General features: G+C 46.3%; 1 protein-coding gene across 6 annotated transcripts; it reads right to left on the bottom strand.

The window, feature by feature from the left end:
• Positions 1 to 9,712: 9,712 nt before the first annotated feature.
• LOC109759300 (mitogen-activated protein kinase kinase kinase 5) lies at positions 9,713 to 16,565 on the bottom strand. 6 transcript variants are annotated; one of them, XR_012202593.1, is made up of 12 exons: positions 15,787 to 16,565; positions 14,386 to 15,033; positions 14,217 to 14,304; positions 13,757 to 13,819; positions 13,517 to 13,680; positions 13,039 to 13,114; positions 12,411 to 12,470; positions 11,673 to 11,820; positions 10,912 to 11,121; positions 10,749 to 10,822; positions 10,423 to 10,645; positions 9,713 to 10,344 (listed from the first exon to the last, which is right to left on the bottom strand). XR_012202593.1 is itself a non-coding variant. In XM_020318121.4 (12 exons), exons 1-11 carry the CDS (start codon positions 16,548 to 16,550, stop codon positions 10,432 to 10,434), a joined length of 2,481 nt encoding a protein of 826 aa, XP_020173710.2. In that variant the 5' UTR covers positions 16,551 to 16,565; the 3' UTR covers positions 9,713 to 10,344; positions 10,423 to 10,431. The 6 variants fall into 6 exon arrangements, 4 of the variants coding, with proteins under 4 accessions (XP_020173710.2, XP_020173711.2, XP_073364609.1 ...); XM_020318121.4 differs by having other exon boundaries at positions 11,701 to 11,820; XR_012202592.1 differs by having other exon boundaries at positions 9,713 to 10,645.
• Positions 16,566 to 22,566: the final 6,001 nt, after the last annotated feature.

Raw genomic sequence — 22,566 nt, 5'->3', positions numbered from 1 at the left:
GCATATTTCCAACAGTCTCCCACTTGCACTAGAGTCAATAATCTAGTTCACATCACCATGTGATTAACACTCACAGGTCACATCACCATGTGACCAACATCCAAAGAGTTTACTAGAGTCAACAATCTAGTTCACATCACTATGTGATTAACACTCAATGAGTTCTGGTTTGATCATGTTATGCTTGTGAGAGAGGTTATTAGTCAACGGGTCTGAACCTTTCAGATCTGTGTGTGCTTTACGAATATCTATGTCATCTTGTGGATGCTACCACGCGCTACTTGGAGCCATTTCAAATAACTGCTCTACTATACGAATCTGGTCTACTACTCAGAGTCATCCAGATTAGTGTCAAAGTTTGCATCGACGTAACCCTTTACGACGAACTCCTTTTCACCTCCATAATCGAGAAAATTCCTTAGTCCACTAGATACTAAGGATAAGTTCGACCGCTGTCATGTGATCCATTCCCGGATCACTATTGTACCCCTTGACCAACTCATGGCAAGGCACACTTCATGTGCGGTACACAGCATAGCATACTGTAGAGCCTACGTCTAAAGCATAGGGGACGACCTTCGTCCTTTCTCTCTCTTCTGCTGTGGTCAGGTCTTGAGTCTTACTCAATACTCACACCTTGTAACACAGCCAAGAACTCCTTCTTTGCTGATCTATTTTGAACTCTTTCAAAATCATGTCAAGGTGTGCGTTCTTTGAAAGTATCATCAGGCGTCTTGATCTATCTCTATAGATCTTGCCCAATATGTAAGCAGCTTTATCCAGGTCTTCCTTTGAAAAACTCCTTTCAAACAACCCTTTATGCTTTCCAGAAATTTTACATCATTTCAGATCAACAATATGTCATTCACATATACTTATCAGAAATGTTGTAGCGCTCCCACTCACTTTATTGTAAATACAAGTTTCTAACAAACTTTGTATAAACCCAAAAACTTTGATCACTCCATCAAAGCGTAAATTCTGACTCCGAGATGCTTGCTCTAGTCCATGGAAGGATCGCTGGAGCTAGCATACCTTTTAGCATCCTTAGGATTGACAAAACCTTTCTGGTTGTATCACATACAACCTTTCCTTACGAAAACTGGTAAGGAAACTTGTTTTTGACATCCATCTGCCAGATTTCATAAATGCAGCTAATGCTAACATGATTCCGACGGACTTAAGCATCGCTCGGACACATGGATAGCAAGCTTCCACGCACCCCTGTCCATAGCTAGCTCTTTGGTGATACTCCAATCCTTCAGGTCTCTCTTAACGGACTCCTCCCATGTCAAAATCGGTCTACCCCGCTCTCTCTTGACATTCACCGCACGCTTTAGCTGTCCGCTATGCACTGGAGCTTCTGGAGGCCTGCGCTGAATATGCCCAAACCATCTCAGGCGATGTTGGACAAGCTTCTCTTCAATTGATGCTACCCCAGCTCTATCTCGTATATCATCATTTCGGACTCGATCCTTCCTCGTGTGGTCACACATCCATCTCAACATACGCATCTCCGCCACACCTAACTGTTGAACATGTCGCCTTTTAGTCGGCCAACACTCAGCGCCATACAACATTGCGGGTCGAACCGCCGTCCTGTAGAACTCGCCTTTTAGCTTTTGTGGCACTCTCTTGTCACAGAGAATGCCAGAAGCTTGGCGCCACTTCATCCACCCGGCTTTGATTTGATGGTTCACATCTTCATCAATACCCCATCCTCCTGCAACATTGACCCCAAATACCAAAAGGTGTCCTTCTGGGGTACCACCTGGCCATCAAGCCTAACCTCCTCGTCCTCCTCACACCTAGTAGTACTAAAACCGCACATCATGTACTCGGTTTTTGTTCTACTAAGTCTAAACCCTTTTGATTCCAAGGTTTGTCTCCATAACTCTAACTTCCTATTTACCCTCATCCGACTATCGTCAACTAGCACCACATCATCCGCAAAAAGCATACACCATGGGATATCTCCTTGTATATCCCTTGTGACCTCATCCATCACCAATGCAAAAAGATAAGGGCGCAAAGCTGACCCCTGATGCGGTCCTATCTTAATCGGGAAGTCATCAGTGTTGACATCACTTGTTCGAACACTTGTCACAATATTATCGTACATGTCCTTGATGAGGGTAATGTACTTTGCTGGGACTTTGTGTTTCTCTAAGGCCCACAACATGACATTCCGCGGTATCTTATCAATGGCCTTCTCCAAGTCAATGAACACCATATGCAAGTCCTTCTTTTGCTCCCTATATCTCTCCATAAGTTGTCGTACCAAGAAAATGGCTTCCATGGTCGACCTCCCAGCATGAAACCAAACTGATTTTTGGTCACGCTTGTCATTCTTCTTAAGCGGTGCTCAATGACTCTCTCCCATAGCTTCATTGTATGGCTCATCAGCTTAATTCCACAGTAATTAGTACAACTCTGAACATCCCTCTTGTTCTTGATGATTGGTACTAATATACTCCGTCTCCATTCTTCTGGCATCTTGTTTGCCTGAAAAATGAGGTTGAAAAGCTTGGTTAGCCATACTATTGCTATGTCCCCGAGACCTTTCCACACCTCAATGGGGATACAATTAGGGCCCATCGCCTTGCCTCCTTTCATCCTTTTTAAAGCCTCCTTGACCTCAGACTCCTGGATTCGCCGCACAAAACGCATGCTGGTCTCATCAAAGGAGTCGTCCAGTTCAATGGTAGAACTCTCATTCTCTCCATTGAAAAGCTTGTCGAAGTACTCCCGCCATCTATGCTTAATCTCCTCGTCCTTCACCAAGAGTTGGCCTGCTCCATCCTTGATGCATTTGACTTGGCCAATATCCCCCGTCTTCCTCTCTCGGATCTTGGCCATCTTATAGATGTCCCTTTCGCCTTCCTTCGTGCCTAACCGTTGGTAGAGGTCCTCATATGCCCGACCCCTTGCTTCACCAATAGCTCGCTTTGCAGTCTTCTTCGCCATCTTGTACTTCTCTATGTTGTCTGCACTCCTATCCAGGTATAGGTGTCTGAAGCAATCTTTCTTCTCTTTAATCGCCTTCTGGACATCATCATTCCACCACCAGGTATCCTTATCTTCGCTTCTCCTTCCCCTGGACACTCCAAACTCCTCCGAGGCCACCTTACGAATGCAAGTCGCCATCTTCATCCACACATTGTCCGCATCCCCTCCTTCCTTCCAAGGGCCCTCCTTAATGACCATCTCCTTGAACGCCTGAGCTACCTCCCCCTTGAGCTTCCACCACTTCCTTCTAGCAACTTTCGCACGCTTATCCCGCTGGACACGAATCCGAAAGCGGAAGTCAGCAACCACCAGCTTATGCTGGGGTACAACACTCTCTCCAGGTATCACCTTACAGTCTAGGCACGCACGCCTATCTTCTCTTCTCGAGAGGATGAAATCAATCTGGCTAGAGTGTTGGCCACTACAAAAAGTCACCAGATGTGATTCTCTCTTTCTAAAGAGGGTGTTAGCTACAATCATGTTGTAGGCTAGAGCAAAGCTTAAGACATCTTCTCCTTCTTGATTCCTGATGCCATAGCTAAAGCCCCCATGCGCCCCTTCAATACCTGTGTTAGATGTACCCACGTGGCCATTGAGGTCTCCTCCTATGAAGAGCTTCTCACCAATCGGTACACTCCTAACCATGTCTTCCAGGCCTTCCCAGAACTCCCTCTTGGTGTACTCATTGTGGCCTACTTGCGGGGCATACGCGCTGATGACATTGAGAACCAAGTCCTCAACTACCAGCTTGACCAGGATAATCCGGTCCCCACGTCTCTTGACGTCTACCACTCCATACTTGAGGCTCTTGTTGATCAAGATGCCTACGCCATTTCTGTTTGCAGCCGTCCCCATGTACATAGCTTGAAGCCGGTATCCTCCACCTCCTTCGCCTTCTGTCCTCTCGATTTGGTTTCTTGGACGCAAAGGATATCGACACCTTTCCTCACCGCTGCATCAACTAGCTCCCGAAGCTTCCCTGTCAGAGACCCTACGTTCCAGCTACCTAAGCGAATCCTCCTAGGCTCGGCTAGCTTCCTTACCCTTCGCACTCGTCGAGTCAAATGCGAAGACCCTTGCTCATTTTCCACTACATCCGGGCGCCGATGTAGCGCGCCACTAAGGATGCGACGACCCGATCCTCGCTCACTTGCCACCGTATCCGGATCAAGATACGGCGCGCCATCTGGGGGGTGACGGCCCGGCCCTTGCCCATTTTCCACCACACCCGGGTTTCGATGTGGCGCGTCGCTGAGAGAGTTACGCCCCAACGAAAATCTTTTGGATTTCATCTCCATAAGAGTGGCTTAGTTTTTACGCTGGCTCGACAAGCCTATCACAACCCTCCTCCTTTACCCGGGCTTGGGACCGGCTATGTTGAGACAGCATAGGCGGAGTTTCAAAAAGAATGCCAATGCATTTTGAAAATCAAATATACAATTTAAAAGTGAATGGGTGTATGAGAGATGGTCTATGTACTAGGTGCAGGCCATAGCTCGGGAAGGGCACGTCCAGCTCGACGAGATTAGTTCTGAACTGCTAGACATTCACTTGCGACGATGTTGTTCAATGGCAAGTGTGTGTGGGTTTAGCGTTTAGGTAGTGGCCGAGACCATCACCTTGGGATTGGCCACGTTCAGATACATTGCGATTAGGTGGACACCGCGACCATGGTTGGCAGGAAAGAGGATAAGCGACAACACAGATATGGGCAATGTTGAAATATATAAGGTGAACCTGTGGAGGGATCTTAAATTATGCTTCTACTATACTAGAAGCATGCATTTCTTTTTCTTCCGTTGCAACGCACGGGCATGTTTGCTAGTAGCGCTAAAGTCTCCATCTGATTTAACCGTCAAAGTATGTTGATCCAAAGACACAGGCTGCCTTATTAGTGTTTAACATGGAAGTAGTTACCTCTTAATAGGTGTCTATAATGAAAAGCGGTGTTTTGACTCTCTAGTGAACAGTAAAATTGTTTTAAATAGCAAAAAAACAGAAAAAAAAAACTGATTTTTTTATGCGATATACTCACGTGCGTGAAGTCCATGCAAAGTTTCATGAAGTTTGGACATTTCAGTAGCTCTCAACAAAAAACACAAATTTAGGGTCTGTGAGAAAGTTTACTGTTCACGCACTGTTTGAACCGATTTTATTTTTTGCCACGGGCTTCTCAGATGTCCGAACAAGCTGAAATTTGACACGGACATCACGCACTTGAACATCTTGCGTGCAAAAAGGAATCTTTTTTTAGTTTTTATTCTTTTAGTTTACTTTTTACTAGGAGCAGATGAGCCCCGGCTCAGGAATGAATAGTCGTTGATAATTAGGCCTCATAATTCTTCTAGAATCTGCTCCATCCCCCCAAAGACTACACCAAAAATACTGAAAATGTAGGACAATAATCGCCTGGACCAAGGAAAAGTTCTTATTGAATATAAGTTGAATTCTCGAAAATTCTATTGTTAAGGTGACCCAAATCTTGTGATTTTAAACTATGGTTGTTGAATATTTTTTATAATCACGTTGTATGACGTACCGTGCGGTGGTAACTAGTGATAGATAGGAAAAGAAGAAGATTAACCGATTGGATCTAGATGTGGTGGACCGATTCACCAGCCAAAGTGTGCAATTTATCATCCAAATGCATGATGCATACCAACATGCGAATAACTTAATGAACGAATTTAACTTGAATGAATGAGGAAAAAACAGGCGCATCGTTTTACTAGTTGTTACACACAGACCCTCCATCTCCATCACAAAGGTGGACAGACGGGGACGCACTCAAGCACGTACTAGCACTAATTTCACGGCTCATCTGTAGAGCAGTAGAGCGTCTCCCGTACAATGTCGAGGGTGGAGGCATTCAAATCATTGCCATCTTGGGCGCGACGACGAGCGGGTTCTGGCGCGCGATCTGCTCGCGGCCGGCTGCCCTGTAGTCGAAGAAGCAGCCGTGCGCGTCGGCGTGGCGGTGCGCGCCGCAGTAGATGGCCCCGCACCGGCACACGAACCCCAGCAGCCCCACCTTCCTCTGTCACGCGCTGCATCGCTTCTTCTTCTTCGTCGACGACGGCGTCTCCTCGCCTCCGGCTTTCGTCAGCGTGATGGTCAGCGACCGGAGGCCGGACATGACGGCGTCATCAAAGGCCACGACGTCCAGCAGCTGCTGCTCCTTGTAGCATTTGGAGCAGAGATCGCTGGTCGTGGCGCCGCCGAAGAAGCCGCAGCCGTTGGCCTGCTGCTTCGCGTCCATGTTCCTGGTCGTCGAGCAAGAGGTCGATCGATTTACGATCAGGCCTCGCGCTCACGCACGTACGTACCCACTCTCACCGAGACGATTAACTGCTCGCCGAGCACGGCCTCGGTCTGTTGGAGATTTCGTCCAGCAGCGAAAGCCGGGATTGGCTCTTGGATGATTACAGGGCGTACGTGTGTCTATCGGTGGCCTTTTATACTGCCGAGCCCATCGACGATGATGTTTGGGATCGGGCAGACCTTCTCACTCTCGTGTTCGCTGCCCGCGGAATCCGACGAGTGCGAGGAAGCCACTGCTAGACGACAGCGCCACCCAGGCAATCCGGTTTCACCACGGGCCGTCTTCTTTCTCAACGCCAAGAAACACTGGCTGGTTCTTCGATGTTTTTTTTTTTTGAACAGACTTCGATGTTCTTTGTAATGCTATATGATGTTTGATGTATAGATATAAAATTCCTGCAAAAACGAAAACGCATGCCATATTTCTTAATGGAAACATGTTAGTGTCTCAGTTAGCGGCAATAAATAGGGCCACAGTTAGTGCTCTGCCTAAGAGCATGTGCAGACTATAGCCACGGACATCAAATTCAGGCTTTCTGACGGGCACATCTAAGTACCTCAAGCTTGATACCTCAAATTCATACAAACCATGCAGAATAAAAAGCAACGTAGTATGTAGATGCCGTATCTACCTAGACTACTCATCATCGGAGATGTTTACCGTCTCCGTGTTGGGCTTCGGGTAGATGGGCGCCTGCGGCAGCTCCAGCTCGTCGTTGGACTCAGTGCAGGCGAATATTTCGTCAATCTCCGGCCTTTGCTGGCAGATGAAGCGCCAGTTGGCCTCCACCGTGGCCTCATCCAAGATGGGCTCCAGAATGACGATCTACTCTGCCATCTCCTTTGTTTGGGCGACCTCAAACTCCGCCATGGTGTCCTCCATGGTGAAGCCCGCAACCGGCTCTGCCTCCTCCTACAGACCAGCACCATGGGTTGGGGCTCTTGGTCCGCCTCCGGCTGCTGCTCTCTGTCCTCCTCCTTATCTGGCTCCGGCGAGTCCGGAGGCAGGTCAGTTCGATTGGGGCGACGCGCCTAGCCCGGATCTCCTCGAGCAGCTGGAGGTGACGCTCTGGTATCAGCACAACGTAGGTGGTCACCCTCTGCCGGGCCATGGCTTTCACGGGCGGCAAGCGAAGAGAGAGGCCGGGAGGGAGAGAAGTGGATGCGGCTCGGGCTAGAGGCACGGGAAGGGAGGAAGCGAATGTGGCTAGGGCTGGGGGTCGCCGTCCGACTTAAATAGCCGAATTTTGGCCCTCGGGAGGCGAGCCAGAGCGGAGCCACGTGACGTTAAGACACTCATGGAGGAGACGATCATCAGACCGTTACGTTTCCAAGTGATATTGTGTGAGACTCGAACGTCAGTCCGACGTAACACGCCCGGACCGCCCCATATCCGCGTGAGATTTTGGATGGATATGAGGTGTGCCGGTCAGCTCGGGCGTTTGAGGCCGGTCGGATTTTTTTGATCGGTCTGTGGCCGGGCTGCCCGCCCGGACGTTTGAGACCAGTTTGAGGCGCCGACTGTAGATGCTCCGAATCCTAGCAATTCCGCTAGCCGGTCCAATAAATCCGGAAGGAAGAAGTAATATAGACCGATGGTTGCATCTCATGCACAAACAAGTTAATGTTCTAATAGGGTCCTTTTTTTTTTACCCCCTTAACTGGCAAACGTTCGCCAGGAGGGTTGGCATTTGTGAATGATTTTGCTGGCAGTTTTAGTTGTGAAGGATGACAGTTTCTTCACAGCAACATGGTAGTTTTTCTCAGAGAAGGCAATTTTTTGTTTAAAACTGCACGGTTTGATCTCGTCTCAAAACTAAAACAACCATCAAAATGGGTTCATTTGCCATCACTCTCCCAGCGAACGTCAGCTACGTAAGATTTTGCTTTTTTTGCAGAACGTGGCAACACGGGGGTGAGATGAAATTTTCTTTTTCAAAGGAAGGGATGGTTCGTATATGTGAACTTATCTAAAATGGGCGGCCACTAGATCACACTGCATAGCGCACGCTATAGCAGCGTCTTTTTGGTTACCAAGCCAATTGCTTACCCAAGGGTGTAGGTTCAAGTCCCATGCCATGTGTTTTTTTTCTTCGATACACCATGAGCTAGGTTGTGATTGGCCAATTTTCAGAAAACACTCTACACATTAATTCAAGTGTCAGCGGTCCAAGACACGCTGATGTGGCAGCCACATGGCCGGTTTTCCCCCCCGGAAACCGGTTTTGACCCTATATGATATAATAAACTTGTTTATGGACCAAATTGATCACTTTTTAAGTTGTTGGTCTGAAGCGTGCATCTAGTTTGAGTTAATGAAGTAATGGCACATTTCACTTGGCAGTTTTGAAAGGAGCCCACTTAGCCCCATTCCCTCCACAGGACCCAAGAGACGACATGGTCAAAATGGAAAGACCAAAATCCAAATGAGTAGCCTCAATTGATTGGAGCTCTTTTACAGTACCCTTAGTTTAATATGGTCCATCCATTCTCTCAGATCCGACGGATATACCTAAAGGGTACTCCATTGTAAGCATGAAGGAGTACTACAACCGAAAATCAGGGAGTACCTAATTCGAAGGGTAGATTCGTCATTTAGGAGAGCCAAACTCAGGATCAAGATTTATGATATTTTTGAAAATAAATTAATGACTATGATATCCTATTCCCGCAATCAGATCTATATCTTGCATGCATGCACCGATCCGATAATTGTGGCAAGTTATTTGCGTGGGAGAGAGTTACGATACATCCATTATCACGCAGATCTGGAGCGACCTGATTTTGGAATTAGTATCATTCGACTTTATTAATCCCTATTTCTTTGCGTTGTTAGTTTAGAGAAACACCAAATCATGCAGCCAAGAACAATCCAAAATAAGGATTTCTTAACCAGGTCAGCTGCGATCAATACTCTTGATTCTATCGTTGCAACACCCTTGATTGAAAATGGGAAATTACAAATTAGTAATAAGTAACAGGCAACGAAGGCTGATTCAATCGCAGCGGCGCCGGCCGATTAGTCGTAACGGTGATAGCAGATTCAGGACATAGCTGGCGACGGCTGATTGGATCGTTGTGGAGCAGACCGGTTTCAGAAATTGAGTAGGCTTAGGTTAAACGAAACACCAACATAAATTGTAAAATATCTATAATACCCTTTAATATCCACGGTTGGATTTACTTGGTACTCCACAGGACCCTTAGGGAGTACCAGGGTACTGTAAAATAATCCATTGATTGTGAGGCTTTTAAAATTAGGGAGTATAGTGATTTTAAGGATGACCCTGCAATCCTGTTCCAATGTTGGTAAAATTTGCTTCATCGTATTCTCCAGACAATCCATACTCATGCACAGGTTATTTTTGGCCAATGTATAGAATTAAAAGGAATGTTAGAGGAGCTCAGATAAACCTTCTGAACAGGAAAAAATAAAACCTGTTCTGTACAATCTCTCAATAAATAATCGATGGTAGAACAAAAAGATTGTTACATGGCAACATATAGCTACACCTGATTCCTACTAGAGAGGGAGAGAGATGAACTTTCAGCTTTATCTACAGCTAATCCTAGTTCTATGTTACACAATAAATGCCAGCAATATTTCCCCGAAAGAAAGGGCACCCATGCTCTCATGGATCTCCCATTCATCAGCATTCAGTTGTCACCATACTTTGAGTCTTGACAGCCTGACAAAAACATCTAGTCTTTGCTACTTATTATATATACATCAACCCGATAAACTGTGGGGTATCATACATGCAAGTGCAACTGCTGCTCAATTACTAGAAGTTCAGACGGCGTCTGCGAAATATTGATGTTTTCTGTCACATGACTGTTGGTGTAGGAAGGGATCTGCATGGATGCGGTGTTCCTTCCACTATTACCACGTGCAGCTGATCCTTATAAAGTTTCTAGCTGCGCGAGATTTCATCTCCCTCTCTTATATTTCCTTTCTTTCTCTGTTATGCTTTAATCAGTTCTTGATTGGTATTGTGCAAAGGAGCTGTGCACCTGAACAAGATCCCAGATATCAGTGGCATTACCCATTGCATGCAGCACCTTTTTTTTTTGAGACAATGCATGCAGCACCTTATATGCTTAGAAGAGAACCTCCTTTCCATTGGGCCTTGGCAGTGGGCTAGGCTGAGGGTTCGCCATCGGAAAATGCATGGGGTTCGTTGAGATGGCAAAGGAACCAGGATTGGAGGCTAAACCAAACGGTTGAGGGGCGAAATTAGGTGCGACTTCCTGGATTGTTAGTGGCGTCAGTCGAAAGGCTGACGATTCGAATGGCCTAGAATTGTTTGGTTCACTGGCAATGAAAAGAATTAAAGTATCTTAGGATCTCTAGCAAATGAAACTGGAAACGGTTTATTAGGTACTAACAGAACAATAAATAAAAGGAAGCTACTCACCCAATAGTATTTCTTCCTTTCACATATGGTTCACTCTTGGAGGATGTTTTGTCCCTGAAACCGTATCCGTTATCCTGTCATTCAACAGTGATATCAGTTATATTTACGCCAATCTCGGGATCTTTATAGAGGGGGGATGCCATGCAGGAAGAGACAGACTTACATGGACTTTAATCCCCGCAAACGCATGTATGGAACCATGTTTGCTGTAGTGACTTGAATTCCGGATAAATGGATGGTCCAACAACTCACTTGCGGTCGGCCTCTCTGCTGGATTCCTCTTGAAACAGCATTGCAGAAAATCTTTTCCCTCTAGGGATAAATTCTCAGGAATTGGTGGGTCTTTATGCAAAACCTTAAACATTGCAGCAGGCTGTAGTACAGATAAGGTTCCTTAGAATAACGTTTTAGAATATAAAGTTGTGATGTTCATACCCAGATTACCAAGTTATGGATTCCGATAAACTAATAACATCATTTTTGTTAACTTCTGTAACTATTTATGTGATCTGGTGCTACTCCTATAAAATTAAGATTATACTACCACAGAAACACAGGCCTTCTAGCCACATTTTTTCTTGTTACAGCCCCAAAATGAGACTATGAGAAGTAAAGCTTCAAACTTTCAAAACTCACAATTTGTGTAACATGGACCTTTTCTTTGAGAATATCATGCATTTATTTGCATGCCAATTTCACAAATTCAGTGAGCAATCACATGGCTGCATCTATACCACATAAACATGTAAGAAGGGTTATACATATAATGACCATGTATGTGAAACTAACGCGAAAAATCTTTACTTTCAAACCAATATTTTCGTTGGGTGAAGCTCTTCCGTTTTGGTTAATTTTATCCTTGGCAAATGAAAATGATTTTATGCATACTAGGAAAAGTCATGAAATGCATGTTAGTAAGCTTACTGTAAAGCTAAACGCTCCAAGTTATTACCCCTTCAAGATCACTCCAAGGAGGTTTTCCATCGAACATCTCAATGATGGTGCAACCAAGACTCCAGATATCAACAGCGAGATCATATCCTACATCTTTAGCTAGTGTAGCCTGAACCATCTGCAGAAGAAGAAACAAACCAAAATGCAGTCAGAATCAGCTGAATTTGTGTAGCCTCAAGAATGCTAATTAACTCGATTCTGCTGAATAAAGAGTCACCAAAATACTTTATCAGTATTGTTTGTAACATGGTAATTTAATTTCCATAAGGGACCTAATAACTTGCATTGTGCACTAGAGAAATGCAGTGCTATTGAGGTTGTTTCAGCCTTTCAGGTCACATATCGGTTGTCTACTTTTGTTAGGGGAACCATCTTCCCCGTGACGAGATAGATATAACAAAAATTACTGCTAAGGTTGTTGCTTTAACTGCTTTCAGGCAAAGAAATGACAACTAATCCCATCTACTTAAGAACAGTTCACATTTCTTTTGTTACATAAACCGAGTTTGGAGCTGTAGCGGCCCATGTAAGATGTAATAGACACATGCTTTGGATAGTGTACTTTTACTTTGCAATGTCATTACATATTGCAGGTCTGCAAGCAAGCAATCGTATGTATGCAATCCAGAAGTAAAGTGAGCTTGAAGAACCACGACAGTGGTATAAGGTTAAAGAAAAACATTGTGTGCAAGAACTATCTAGGCATACCTCTGGGGCCATCCAGTATGGTGTTCCCTTCAATGAAAGATTTGGGGCTGCAGTACTTAACTGGTAAAACAGAAAAGTGTCAACAGGGTATAATGAGAGGATATTTAGGATATGTTTCCAACTATTTAGCAGAGTGAGCTTTCAAAAATTTGTGGAGTGGCCTTTCTCTTAACAAAGTTATTGCGGATGATACGATAGCACAACAAAAGATGACAATATACCAAATAATTGTGCAAACAATGAACACGATTAAATTAATAGCATCTTTAGTTTTAGCTGTTCGACTCAAAAACAAGTCCATACATCTGTAATTATTGGTTCTGATGAAAAGGCAGTGCTCCTGCCAGTTTCCCAAAAATAAATCAACCAATAGGACTATGCAAAATGCTACCAAACACAATTCTATTTGTTTGTAGTGATCAATAACATGCAGCAGACGAGAGATATGCACTCAAACTACTTTTAAGCACATCCAACAACTAGCCACTAATCGTAATGCTAGACATATTTAGATGGTTGCCTCAGTTGGTATTCAACTAATATTTTTGCCAATGCGCCTCTAAAAGTTAAAATGGATAGACATAGCACAGTACCATGTGAAAAAACTGCTATGCAAGGATATACTCACATGCTTGGCCATTCCAAAATCGGCCAATTTCACTACACCATTGATATCAACTAGCAGATTTGCTCCTTTGATATCCCTGTAAGAGTAAATTCACTTACTTTTACATACATGCCACAGAGTGATATCAAATGCAGGAGTGCATATCAACAAAAAATAATCAAGAAGTTGACCATAAAGACTTGGCAGAATGAAAAATTCATCCAAGTCCTCCTCCAATGTAAATTCATCTAGAGCAAGTACAAAAGCGAATGAACATTCACACAACCATTCTACCTAGTAATTAAACTCAGCCAGAACAAAGTAAAATAAACAGACAAGGGTAAGTCGTGCATGATGGTTGATGCGTGAAAATCTAAAATAGCAGAAGGATAAGGATACAGAAAATCACATGCAGTGGTGAGAGGCAAACCATGAGTTCACATAACAGCTGATCTAGCAATAAAAAATCGTATAAACAAGTATATGTATGAGCACACACCTATGCATAATCTTTTGGCCATGCAAAAAAGCTAGGCCTCTAAGAATATGTCGGGTGAAGTTACGGACAACTGATTCTGTTATTGCTCCATAATGTTGTTTGACATACTTATTAATCGAACCCGGATGTACATATTCCAGGTAAATGTAGAAACGATCTTCAATCTGCAAGGGTCTCCAAGAATAAGATGTCGTTACGGAAGCACAAGAAATACTTAGCTCAGCATACTGGGGAACTTACAGTGTCACTGCCATAATACTGAACTATGTTTTCATGTTTAAATTGACTTAGGAACTTTATTTCCTGAAATATATGAATATAGATCAGCAAAGGCAGCTTGTAACTTGCATGTAAATCATTATCAAGGATAAAAGGCAAATACTACATTGTAATAATAAACACCAATTCTCAGAAAGGTGCTACACTAGAGTGTTCTAGATACTAAGTTCGTCTGTGTTGAAGATCACAAGTATTTCAATGAGCACATGGCATACTACTGTCATATTTAATTGTTGGAAGAAGCACAATAAACTGAAGCAGCTAAGACTTGATTATCAGAATAAGAAATTCAATAGGAAAAATAACATATGAAAGATTCCCAAAGAACCAATGGAACTGATTGAAAAGAGGGTCAAATTCCCTGTTTTTGCAACAAAATCCAGCATGCACTTTCTTCAGATAATAAGTCAAATTTGATAACCTGCTCCAGTTGATTCAACGACTCGGCAGATTTAGCATCATCAGGAATTATGTTGACCTCTTTCATTGCACAAAGAGCTCCAGTGTTCCTACAAGCAAATGTCAGTACACAAACATCCAGAAGTCAACGAAGTAATAGTCACAATGATATGGAGAATACACTTCCATACCTATTGGTAGCTTCATATACACAGCCAAATGTACCACTACCTAGAAGTTTTCCTTTTTGCCACTGACAAGACACCGAAGGCATTTCAACTTTTGGAGCAGGCTGGTTGCTGAAAGATGTTTGCATTGGGCTTATAGCACTAGGAGGAAGTGGTAATGGATGCAAACTAGCACTTCCATTGACTTCAGTACGTGAAATTTGGTTTTCTGGGAATAACTTTGGGAGTGGCGATGGAGGGGCACTGGTATTCCTTGGCATAAGAATAGGACTTCTGAATGTACTAGAGTAAGGAGATGGCTCTGAAGCCCCTGTAAGTTTTTCAGGCGAAGTCCGAGGAGATAAAGCTCCCAGAAAATCAATAGTGTGGATCGATGGAGCTGACCATGCTTGAGGAGCATGAGAAGATGCCACAGTAGATGAGACGTCAGCATTGCTCAATCTTGGAGGGCTGCCTACGGGACTGGAAAATCCACTGGTTGGAGCACTTCTAGTTGGAATGTTCAAACGGAAGTTCCCTGTTTCAGCTGAACTCTTATCCTGGAACTTGTCACGGAGTGCTTTTCGGTGGTGACTAGAGGTAGACCGCTTTGTACCATTTGAGCAGAAATCATTATGTTCAGGGAACTTTTGCACAGTCTGACCTGTCACCCTGCAACCACATGATTAGTAAGAACCCGGAAATGATGCAAGGAACAATGCAAGTTTAGATACAGATTTCTTTCAAGCTTAAAAACAATATGGAGTATATCATTAAAAGTAGAGAGGGAAAGGACCGGTCAGCAAATGAGACTTAATAATGCAACTAATTTGCTAGTAACAGCAGCGGATCCTACCACCCAAGTCATTCTGGTTACCCCACAATTTTTGTTCTTCAGTCAGATGTCATAGCGTACGAACGGAGGTAAACCATTGATAAGAACTGCAATAACACCATCTCCCAACCAGGAACATTCTAGTTCAGAGAATGTTCTGACTTCTGAACCCCTGTCCCTTCATTTCTAACCTACAATAAATACAAGCAGTGGCCAAACAATCATAGCAGGCTTTCGACTATTAGCTACTTCTACCTGTAGATGGTTGGATTGCAACCCCACCTATCTTTCACCTCAATGTAAATCGTGAAGAGATTCATCTATATTGCAATGGCTGGATGGTGTAATGAAAAAACAGAAGGTAGTATAATTCACTGCAATCCTTGTACTAGCTTCCTACACATGTCAATCCCATTAACAGGTCGCAAATTGTTTACGTGATAAAAGATCATAATTCTACCGTCGTTTCCTCAGCTCAGCGATCACGTTCAATCACACGACGGCACACAATTCGGAGCAGTCGACGATAGGGAAAATAAGATATCGTAAGTTGCAACGATTTTTATTTATTCATGATGAATCAACATTACCTCGGTATTTGCAACGACGCCCTCTCGTTCCCGCCTTCCGCGACCCCCGCCGAGTCCGTCGTCTCCAGCTCTGCGGGGGGCTTCGGTGACGGTGACGGCAACGGCAGCGGGTGCAACACGGGGGACGACGCGGACCTCGGAGGCGGAGCTACCACCCCGTCCGCGGCGTTGGAGGACCTCGAGATCGGGGGACCGAGGCCGACGGCATCGGATGCGGAGGCGCGCCCCCTGGCGTGCGGCGGCGAGGAGGAGGACGCGACGTCGATGCCGAGGTCGGCGAGCAGCGCGTCGATATCGTAGACGTGGCGCAGCTTCCGCTGTCGCGTGAGCTGGCGCGGCTGGCGGTGTGGCCGCGCGAGGAGGAGGTCCCCGGCGTCTTCGGACCCCGCGCGTCGCGTCTGTGAGCGCGAGGTGGACGCCCGCGCGGGGGAGGCCGGGGCGGAGGAGGCGGCGGTGGTGGCGGAGCGGCGGAAGGCGGTCTTGGAGCGCTTCCACCACGACGGCATCACGGGGGCTCGCGACGAGAGGCTGGCCGTGGGAGTGGGGTTAATGGCATCGGAGGCGGAGAGCAGGTAGACGGAGACGACGACGACGACGACCACCTCCTCCCAGAAAAAAAAAATCAACTTTTTTTTTGGGTGGTCTGTCGTTGTGATGTGCGGCGTTTTCGGGAGGGAAAAGAATGGAACGCACGCGGCATCCAGGAAGAAGGAAGTCTTTTCAGTCAACTCGCGCCAGGGAACCCGTCCACTGCTTTTTTCCATTTTTGCCACTGATGGCTAAGAGAAGCTAGATATATGAAATGAAAGGAGGGTCCGCATGAGTTTGGCGATTGGCCACTGCTAGGCGCCGGCGCACCGGTCCAACCTTTCGGCCGGTCGGCCCCTAGCTGTCTGATTGCCTTCCGTGGAACCGTTCGATGTAGCCTATTGGTTTTCTTTCTCCTCCTCCACCACACTGGGTCAACGCATATCGCTCCTCTCTCTCTCCGCTAACCTTAACTCATCTCACATGTGTCGTCCGCACGCCTAGCCTCCCGTCGTCGGTTACAGCACTGTCGCGAGCCCCGCAGCCTCTCGCCGCTCGGCCGTCGGGGATTGCAACACGGATGCGGCAGGGACTCGATCTTCTGCTCTCTGTGATTGCAGCTCTACCCCGGTTCCGGCGCGTGGCGCCATGATTGCAATACTTCCGACAACCATCCACATCTGCTTCGCCCTCGCTGGCTTCCACCGTCGGTGGTCAGCAAAAAAGAACAAAACTCACAACAAGAAAAATGGTGTCTCTGGTCGTAACAAATCACAAACACGGTTCCAACAAAACACATCGCAGGTTCCAGAAAAAAATTCATGCCTCCGCCACCGGCGGTCCACAAAAATACATCTCGATGATCCAGCAAAAAATGTACCTGTTGTAGCAAAATAAAAAGGCAGCTGTAGGAAAAATGATTGTTCTTGCCACCGCCCAAAAAATCATGTCTCACCGCCGGCGGTCGCAACAAAAAATACATCTCGACGATCCAGCAAAAAAACTTACCAGATGTAGGGAAAAAAAGGCGGTTGGAGCAAATTGACTGGGCTGGTCGTCCGCATCATGTTGATGTAGCTTTTTTGCCAGCCGGTTCTAGCAAAAATCCACGCTGGTTGCAGCACTGGTCACCTCCGGTTGAAGCTCGTCGTTGAGCTCCACCTCGCCGCTTGTAGCAGCTAGTCACGCCGTTTTGCAGCTCGCGCCGTGCTGGTTGCAGCTCGCTAGGCATGGTTGCAGAAGCCCCTGCTCGCCACCGTCGTAGCACTGTCGTCATGGGTTGTAGCACTCGCCGCCGTGGTTGTAACACCTCCTTGCACGGCCGCGCAGGAGGAGGGCGGCGCTCGCCGGAGCAGCGCGCGGGGGGGGGGGGGGGGGGGGATGGGTAGAGATGGCCGTTCGCCGGTGCAGTGCGGGGCAGGTCGTGGGCGAACGCTCGCCGGAGAAGCGCAAGTTTGTTCTGATTTGGGGGAAGAGATGTGCGGCGTTGCCTGACTGAAGAGATAAGGAAGAAGATGTGGCACGATCTGCGGGCCCAGAAGGTACGCGCGAGGGACGTGGCACAGGTGGAGCCGAGAGATCGCGAGGCATCGAACGATACGTGTGCGTCCGGCCGAAACTTCAACCGGCATGCCGGCTCCAAACGTTTTCCTTGGCATTTTGGAGCTCGGCATTTATGGAGGCTGGATTTTTTTATTCTTGAATACGCAGAACTGTGCGTATCATTTCCGCAGCACCGGGTAAGAATTCCATACTTTAACAATTAGTGGATGATATTTTGAAGGGAGAAATCCGCTTTAAAGAAAAAGATCTTTACTTTACACAATCTCGATTTGAATTATCATTTGGTGAACCGAACATCTCGGAAAAAGACAATAACAAGAAGAGATGTATAGAAGAGGGGAAAGACTTCCCATGCACAGTTTTTTACAACGGCAGTTGCACGGCTATCCCGACCATATCCGCCTATATATGAAGTAACTACTCTCCCAATCCCCACCTTGCTAGACCCGCAAACACTCGTCCGGGTCCCCTTTCAAGAGCCCTACTTGCCTAAGTCCTCCCTTCGCTTTCAATCCGTCTGAGACCCTGGGAAGCGAAGGGAATCGCGCAATTAAAGACGATATCATTCAGGTGCTTCTAGAGCACCCACATGCCAAGTAGGCACAATGCTCGCATTGTTCATCGATGGTCTCGTTGTTGCTCTTGCCTCATGCACCATGAGCCCAAGGTGTCGTCAGTACCAGGCTCCAACTCCGACCGACCAGTCGCCACACTAATCCAGTGCCACACCTCCTTAGAAAAGGCGCAATTCACCATGAGATGATTCATTGTCTCGTCTTGTTGATCGCAGAAAGGACATGTGTCGTGGTGAGGTAGCCCACGCCTAGCAAGTCTGTCGGATGTCCATCAACGATTCTTGAGGACTAACCACGCAAAGAACTGGCACTACAATGGCGCTCTCGATTTCCACGTGAATGAGGCCATCGGCGAGACCTCAAGCCCCGCAAACCTTGCCGCGTAAGCCGAGTGTGCCGAGAACATACCATCATTTCCCACGCCCATATGACCAAGTCTGGCGCGTCAGCATCCAGCTATACAGTCTCCACTCTCGACCAGAGGAGCTGGAACTGCTGCAACACGGCCTCACTTATGTTTGGTCCAATGTCTCCTGCCCAAATTACGCCCTCCAGAGCTACTGAGACTGTTCTTGCCAATCTTATTCTCTTGGGAACTTGGTCATAAATCAACGGTGCAAGCTCACATATGCGGAAGCCCTATAACCATCGGTCCTCCCAGAACAACATTCCATTCCCGTCGCCCAGAAAGGCCCTAGTCGCTGCATGGAACAAGGCCATTGAGTATTTTGGCACTTTGATAGGTAGGCCTGACCATGCCCTCAACTTTTCCATCCTCTGCAGCTAGGTGAGGGTGTCCTAGACTAAGGGGTCCTCAGGTTGCCGGCCTATTTCTTGTAGGCCAGACTAATGATTTGCTTGTTGTTCATCAGGGCAAGACCGGACTTCGGACGATCCCGTGCTCCAGAAGGAAGCCTCCGAAGACTTGACGTATCCTCCAAGTCTTGTTTGATGTGATTTACTTGCTTATCCTTTGTTGGTAACCGACATGTGTAACCCTAGGTACCCCTGGTGTCTATATAAACCAGAGGGTTTAGTCTGTAGAGGCTAGAACCATCATCCTACTCATCTAGGGTTTAGTTCATCCGATCTCGTGGTAGATCAACTCTGTAACCGTCATACAAACACATCAATACAATCAAGCAGGACTTAGGGTTTTACCTCTTCGAAGGGCCCGAACCTAGGTAAATACTATCTCTGCGTTCCTTGTTCCCCATCGATCCAAGATCTACAACTCAGGACCCCCTACCCGAGATCCGCCGGTTTTGACACCGACATTGGTGTTTTCAATGAGAGTTCCATTGTAGGATCGTTGAAAGATCGATGGCTCGCTTAGTCATCAGCGATAGCATCCGCGATGGGGATGTCTTCGTTCCCGGACAGCCTTTTGCTTTCGGCAACATCGTGTTGCATGCTAGCCCGACCGGCCGCCTTGGCCGAGTTGGCAGTCTCACCCCGACCAGGAGATCAGGTTTGGAAGCTCAAAATTCTTCGCCAACTCCCGGGGAGATCTTATTCTGACACGGTACTCAGCCTCGCCTGAAGAGCCCGTAAATCCTGATGCCTTAACTTCGGTGCGGTGTACCCCGTCACGGAGGTGGCCACCACCTCGGATCCGGCCATAAGCACGGATCTAGTCTCCACCTGTGATGGCCCGGAGCCAGCCTTGGCCGGACACTGCCCCGACGCGATCTCAAACGCCCCCGAAGCGGCAATACTATGAACCGACCTCGAGTACTCCCGGAACATGGACCCGACAGATCTCTGGCTATTAAATGAGTTACTAGACCGGATCCAAGCCATGGGGATTACCGATGGCCACTCCTCGATTTACGATCGGATTGGGCTTAAACCCAACGACAGGGAAATCTATGTCCCACCCATCACCCACTTAGTCGCCACCATCGAAGACCTGGCCAAAAACTCACCCCTGTGATCTCCGGAGCCAGGAACGGATTGTGTGCAAGTCTCGGACCGCCAGGTTCTGTCGTCTAGTCTGAATCCGACCTCTCTGGAAGGATCCCGAAGTCGAGCTCTGATCCAGCACACGACCTCGAGTCTATGCAACTGTGCCTAGTTAATAATCCGGATTATGAGCCTAGCACGTCGGATTCCGTGAAGCCGCAGGACACAGCCGCAAAAACTCTGGACTCGCACCCTGTCGGGACACAAAGTTTTTCCCACCCTTCCCCCACGTTGAATACTCTCCAGGCAACTCAAGGTCACCTAGCATATGGGATCTAATGTACATCAAACAACAGCCGGAGAAACGGTCTAGCAATTCTGGACTAGATTCCTCCTAGTCAAAAACAAAATGGAAGATTGCAGCAGCTAGGAAATTCCAGCGACATTCTGACATAACTGCCGAGATGAAGGAATCCTGAACGCCCTCGCCCGCCGTCATGTTCAAAACTTCACGAGCTATTGATACGTCTCCAACGTATCTATAATTTATGAAGTATTCATGCTGTTATTTTATCATTCTTGGGTGTTTAACAATCATTTTATAGCAACTTTATATCATTTTTTGGGACTAACCTATTGACCCAGTGCCCAGTGCCAGTTGCTGTTTTTTGCTTGTTTTTACATCGCAGGAAATCAATATCAAACAGAGTCCAAACACCATTAAACTTTTTGGAGTTTTTTTTGGACCAGAGGGAACCCAATGGGCCAGAGTTGCACCTGGGTGGTGCCCCAAGGGGGGCACAACCCAGCAGGGCGCGCCCAAGTGGGTGTGCCCACCTCGATGGCCTCCCGCACCCCCTCTTTGCACTACAAATTCCCAAATATTCCGAAACCCTTCGGGGTTAACCTAGATCGGAAGTTCCACCGCCGCAAGCCTCTATAGCCATCGAAGACCAACCGGGAGCCCGTTCCGGCACCCTGCCAGAGGGGGAGATCATGACCGGTGGCCATCTTCATCATCCCGGTGGCCACCACGATGAGGAGGGAGTATTCCACCCTCGGGGTTGAGGGTTTGTACTAGTAGCTATGTGTTTCATCTCTCTCTCTCTCTCTCTCTCTCTCTCTCTCTCTCTCGTGATCTATATCATGGGCTTTGTTAACATAGATGGATCTTCTTCCCTCTATACTCTTGTTGTGATGAATTGAATCTTTACCCTTTGAAGTTTTGTCATGTCGGATTGAATGTTCAGATTTGGGAACACATGATGTATGTCTTGCGGTATGAATACTTGAGGTGATAATGGGGTATCATATTGATTCACTTGATATACGTTATGGCACTCAACTTGCGGATTCCCGCGGGGACATTGGGGTAATCTATGCATAGGGGTTGATGCACATTTTTATTATATTTTCTCCGATAGAAACTTTGGGGTCTCCTTGTAGTTCTTTGTGTGGATTGAGTATTATGAATTATGAATTTGCTTTGGTGTTATTTTAGTACGAACTCTAGGATAGATTGAACGTAAAGAATAGATTTGTGTTATTTTAGTACGAACTCTTGAATAGATCGAACGGAAAGAATAGCTTTGAGGTGGTTTCGTACCCTACAAACAATTTCTATCTTCTGTTCTCTGCTAATAGGAACTCGGGAGTGATTCTTTATTGCACTTTGAGGGATAATCATATGATCCAACTATGTTAGCATTGTTGAGAGGTTGCACTAGTGAAAGTACAGACCCTAGGCCTCATTTTTTCAAGTATTGCAATACCGTTTTTGTGCCCGTTTACTATTTGCTACCTTGTTGTTTTTATTTATTCAGATTATAAAAATATATTTCTACCATCCATATTATACTTTTATCACCATCTCTTCGCCGAACTAGTGCACCTATACAATTTGCCATTGTATTGGGTGTGTTGGGGACACAAGAGATTTCTTGTATTTGGTTGCAGGATCGTTTGAGAGAGATCATCTTCATCCTACACCTCTCACGAATTGATAAACCTTAGGTCATCCACTTGAGGGAAAATTGCTACTGTCCTACAAAACTCTGCGCTTGGAGGCCCAACATGTGTCTACAAGAATAAAGTTGCGTAGTAGACATCAAGCTCTTTTCTGGCGCCGTTGCCGGGGAGGTGAGTGCTTGAAGGTATATCTTTAGATCTTGCAATTGAATCTTTTAGTTTCTTGTTTTATCACTAGTTT

Source organism: Aegilops tauschii, chromosome 2 (genome assembly GCF_002575655.3).
Source record: "Aegilops tauschii subsp. strangulata cultivar AL8/78 chromosome 2, Aet v6.0, whole genome shotgun sequence".
In the NCBI taxonomy this organism is placed as follows: Eukaryota; Viridiplantae; Streptophyta; class Magnoliopsida; order Poales; family Poaceae; genus Aegilops; species Aegilops tauschii.
Note: the sequence above shows the minus strand (reverse complement) of the source record. Positions and strands in the feature narration are given on the sequence as shown.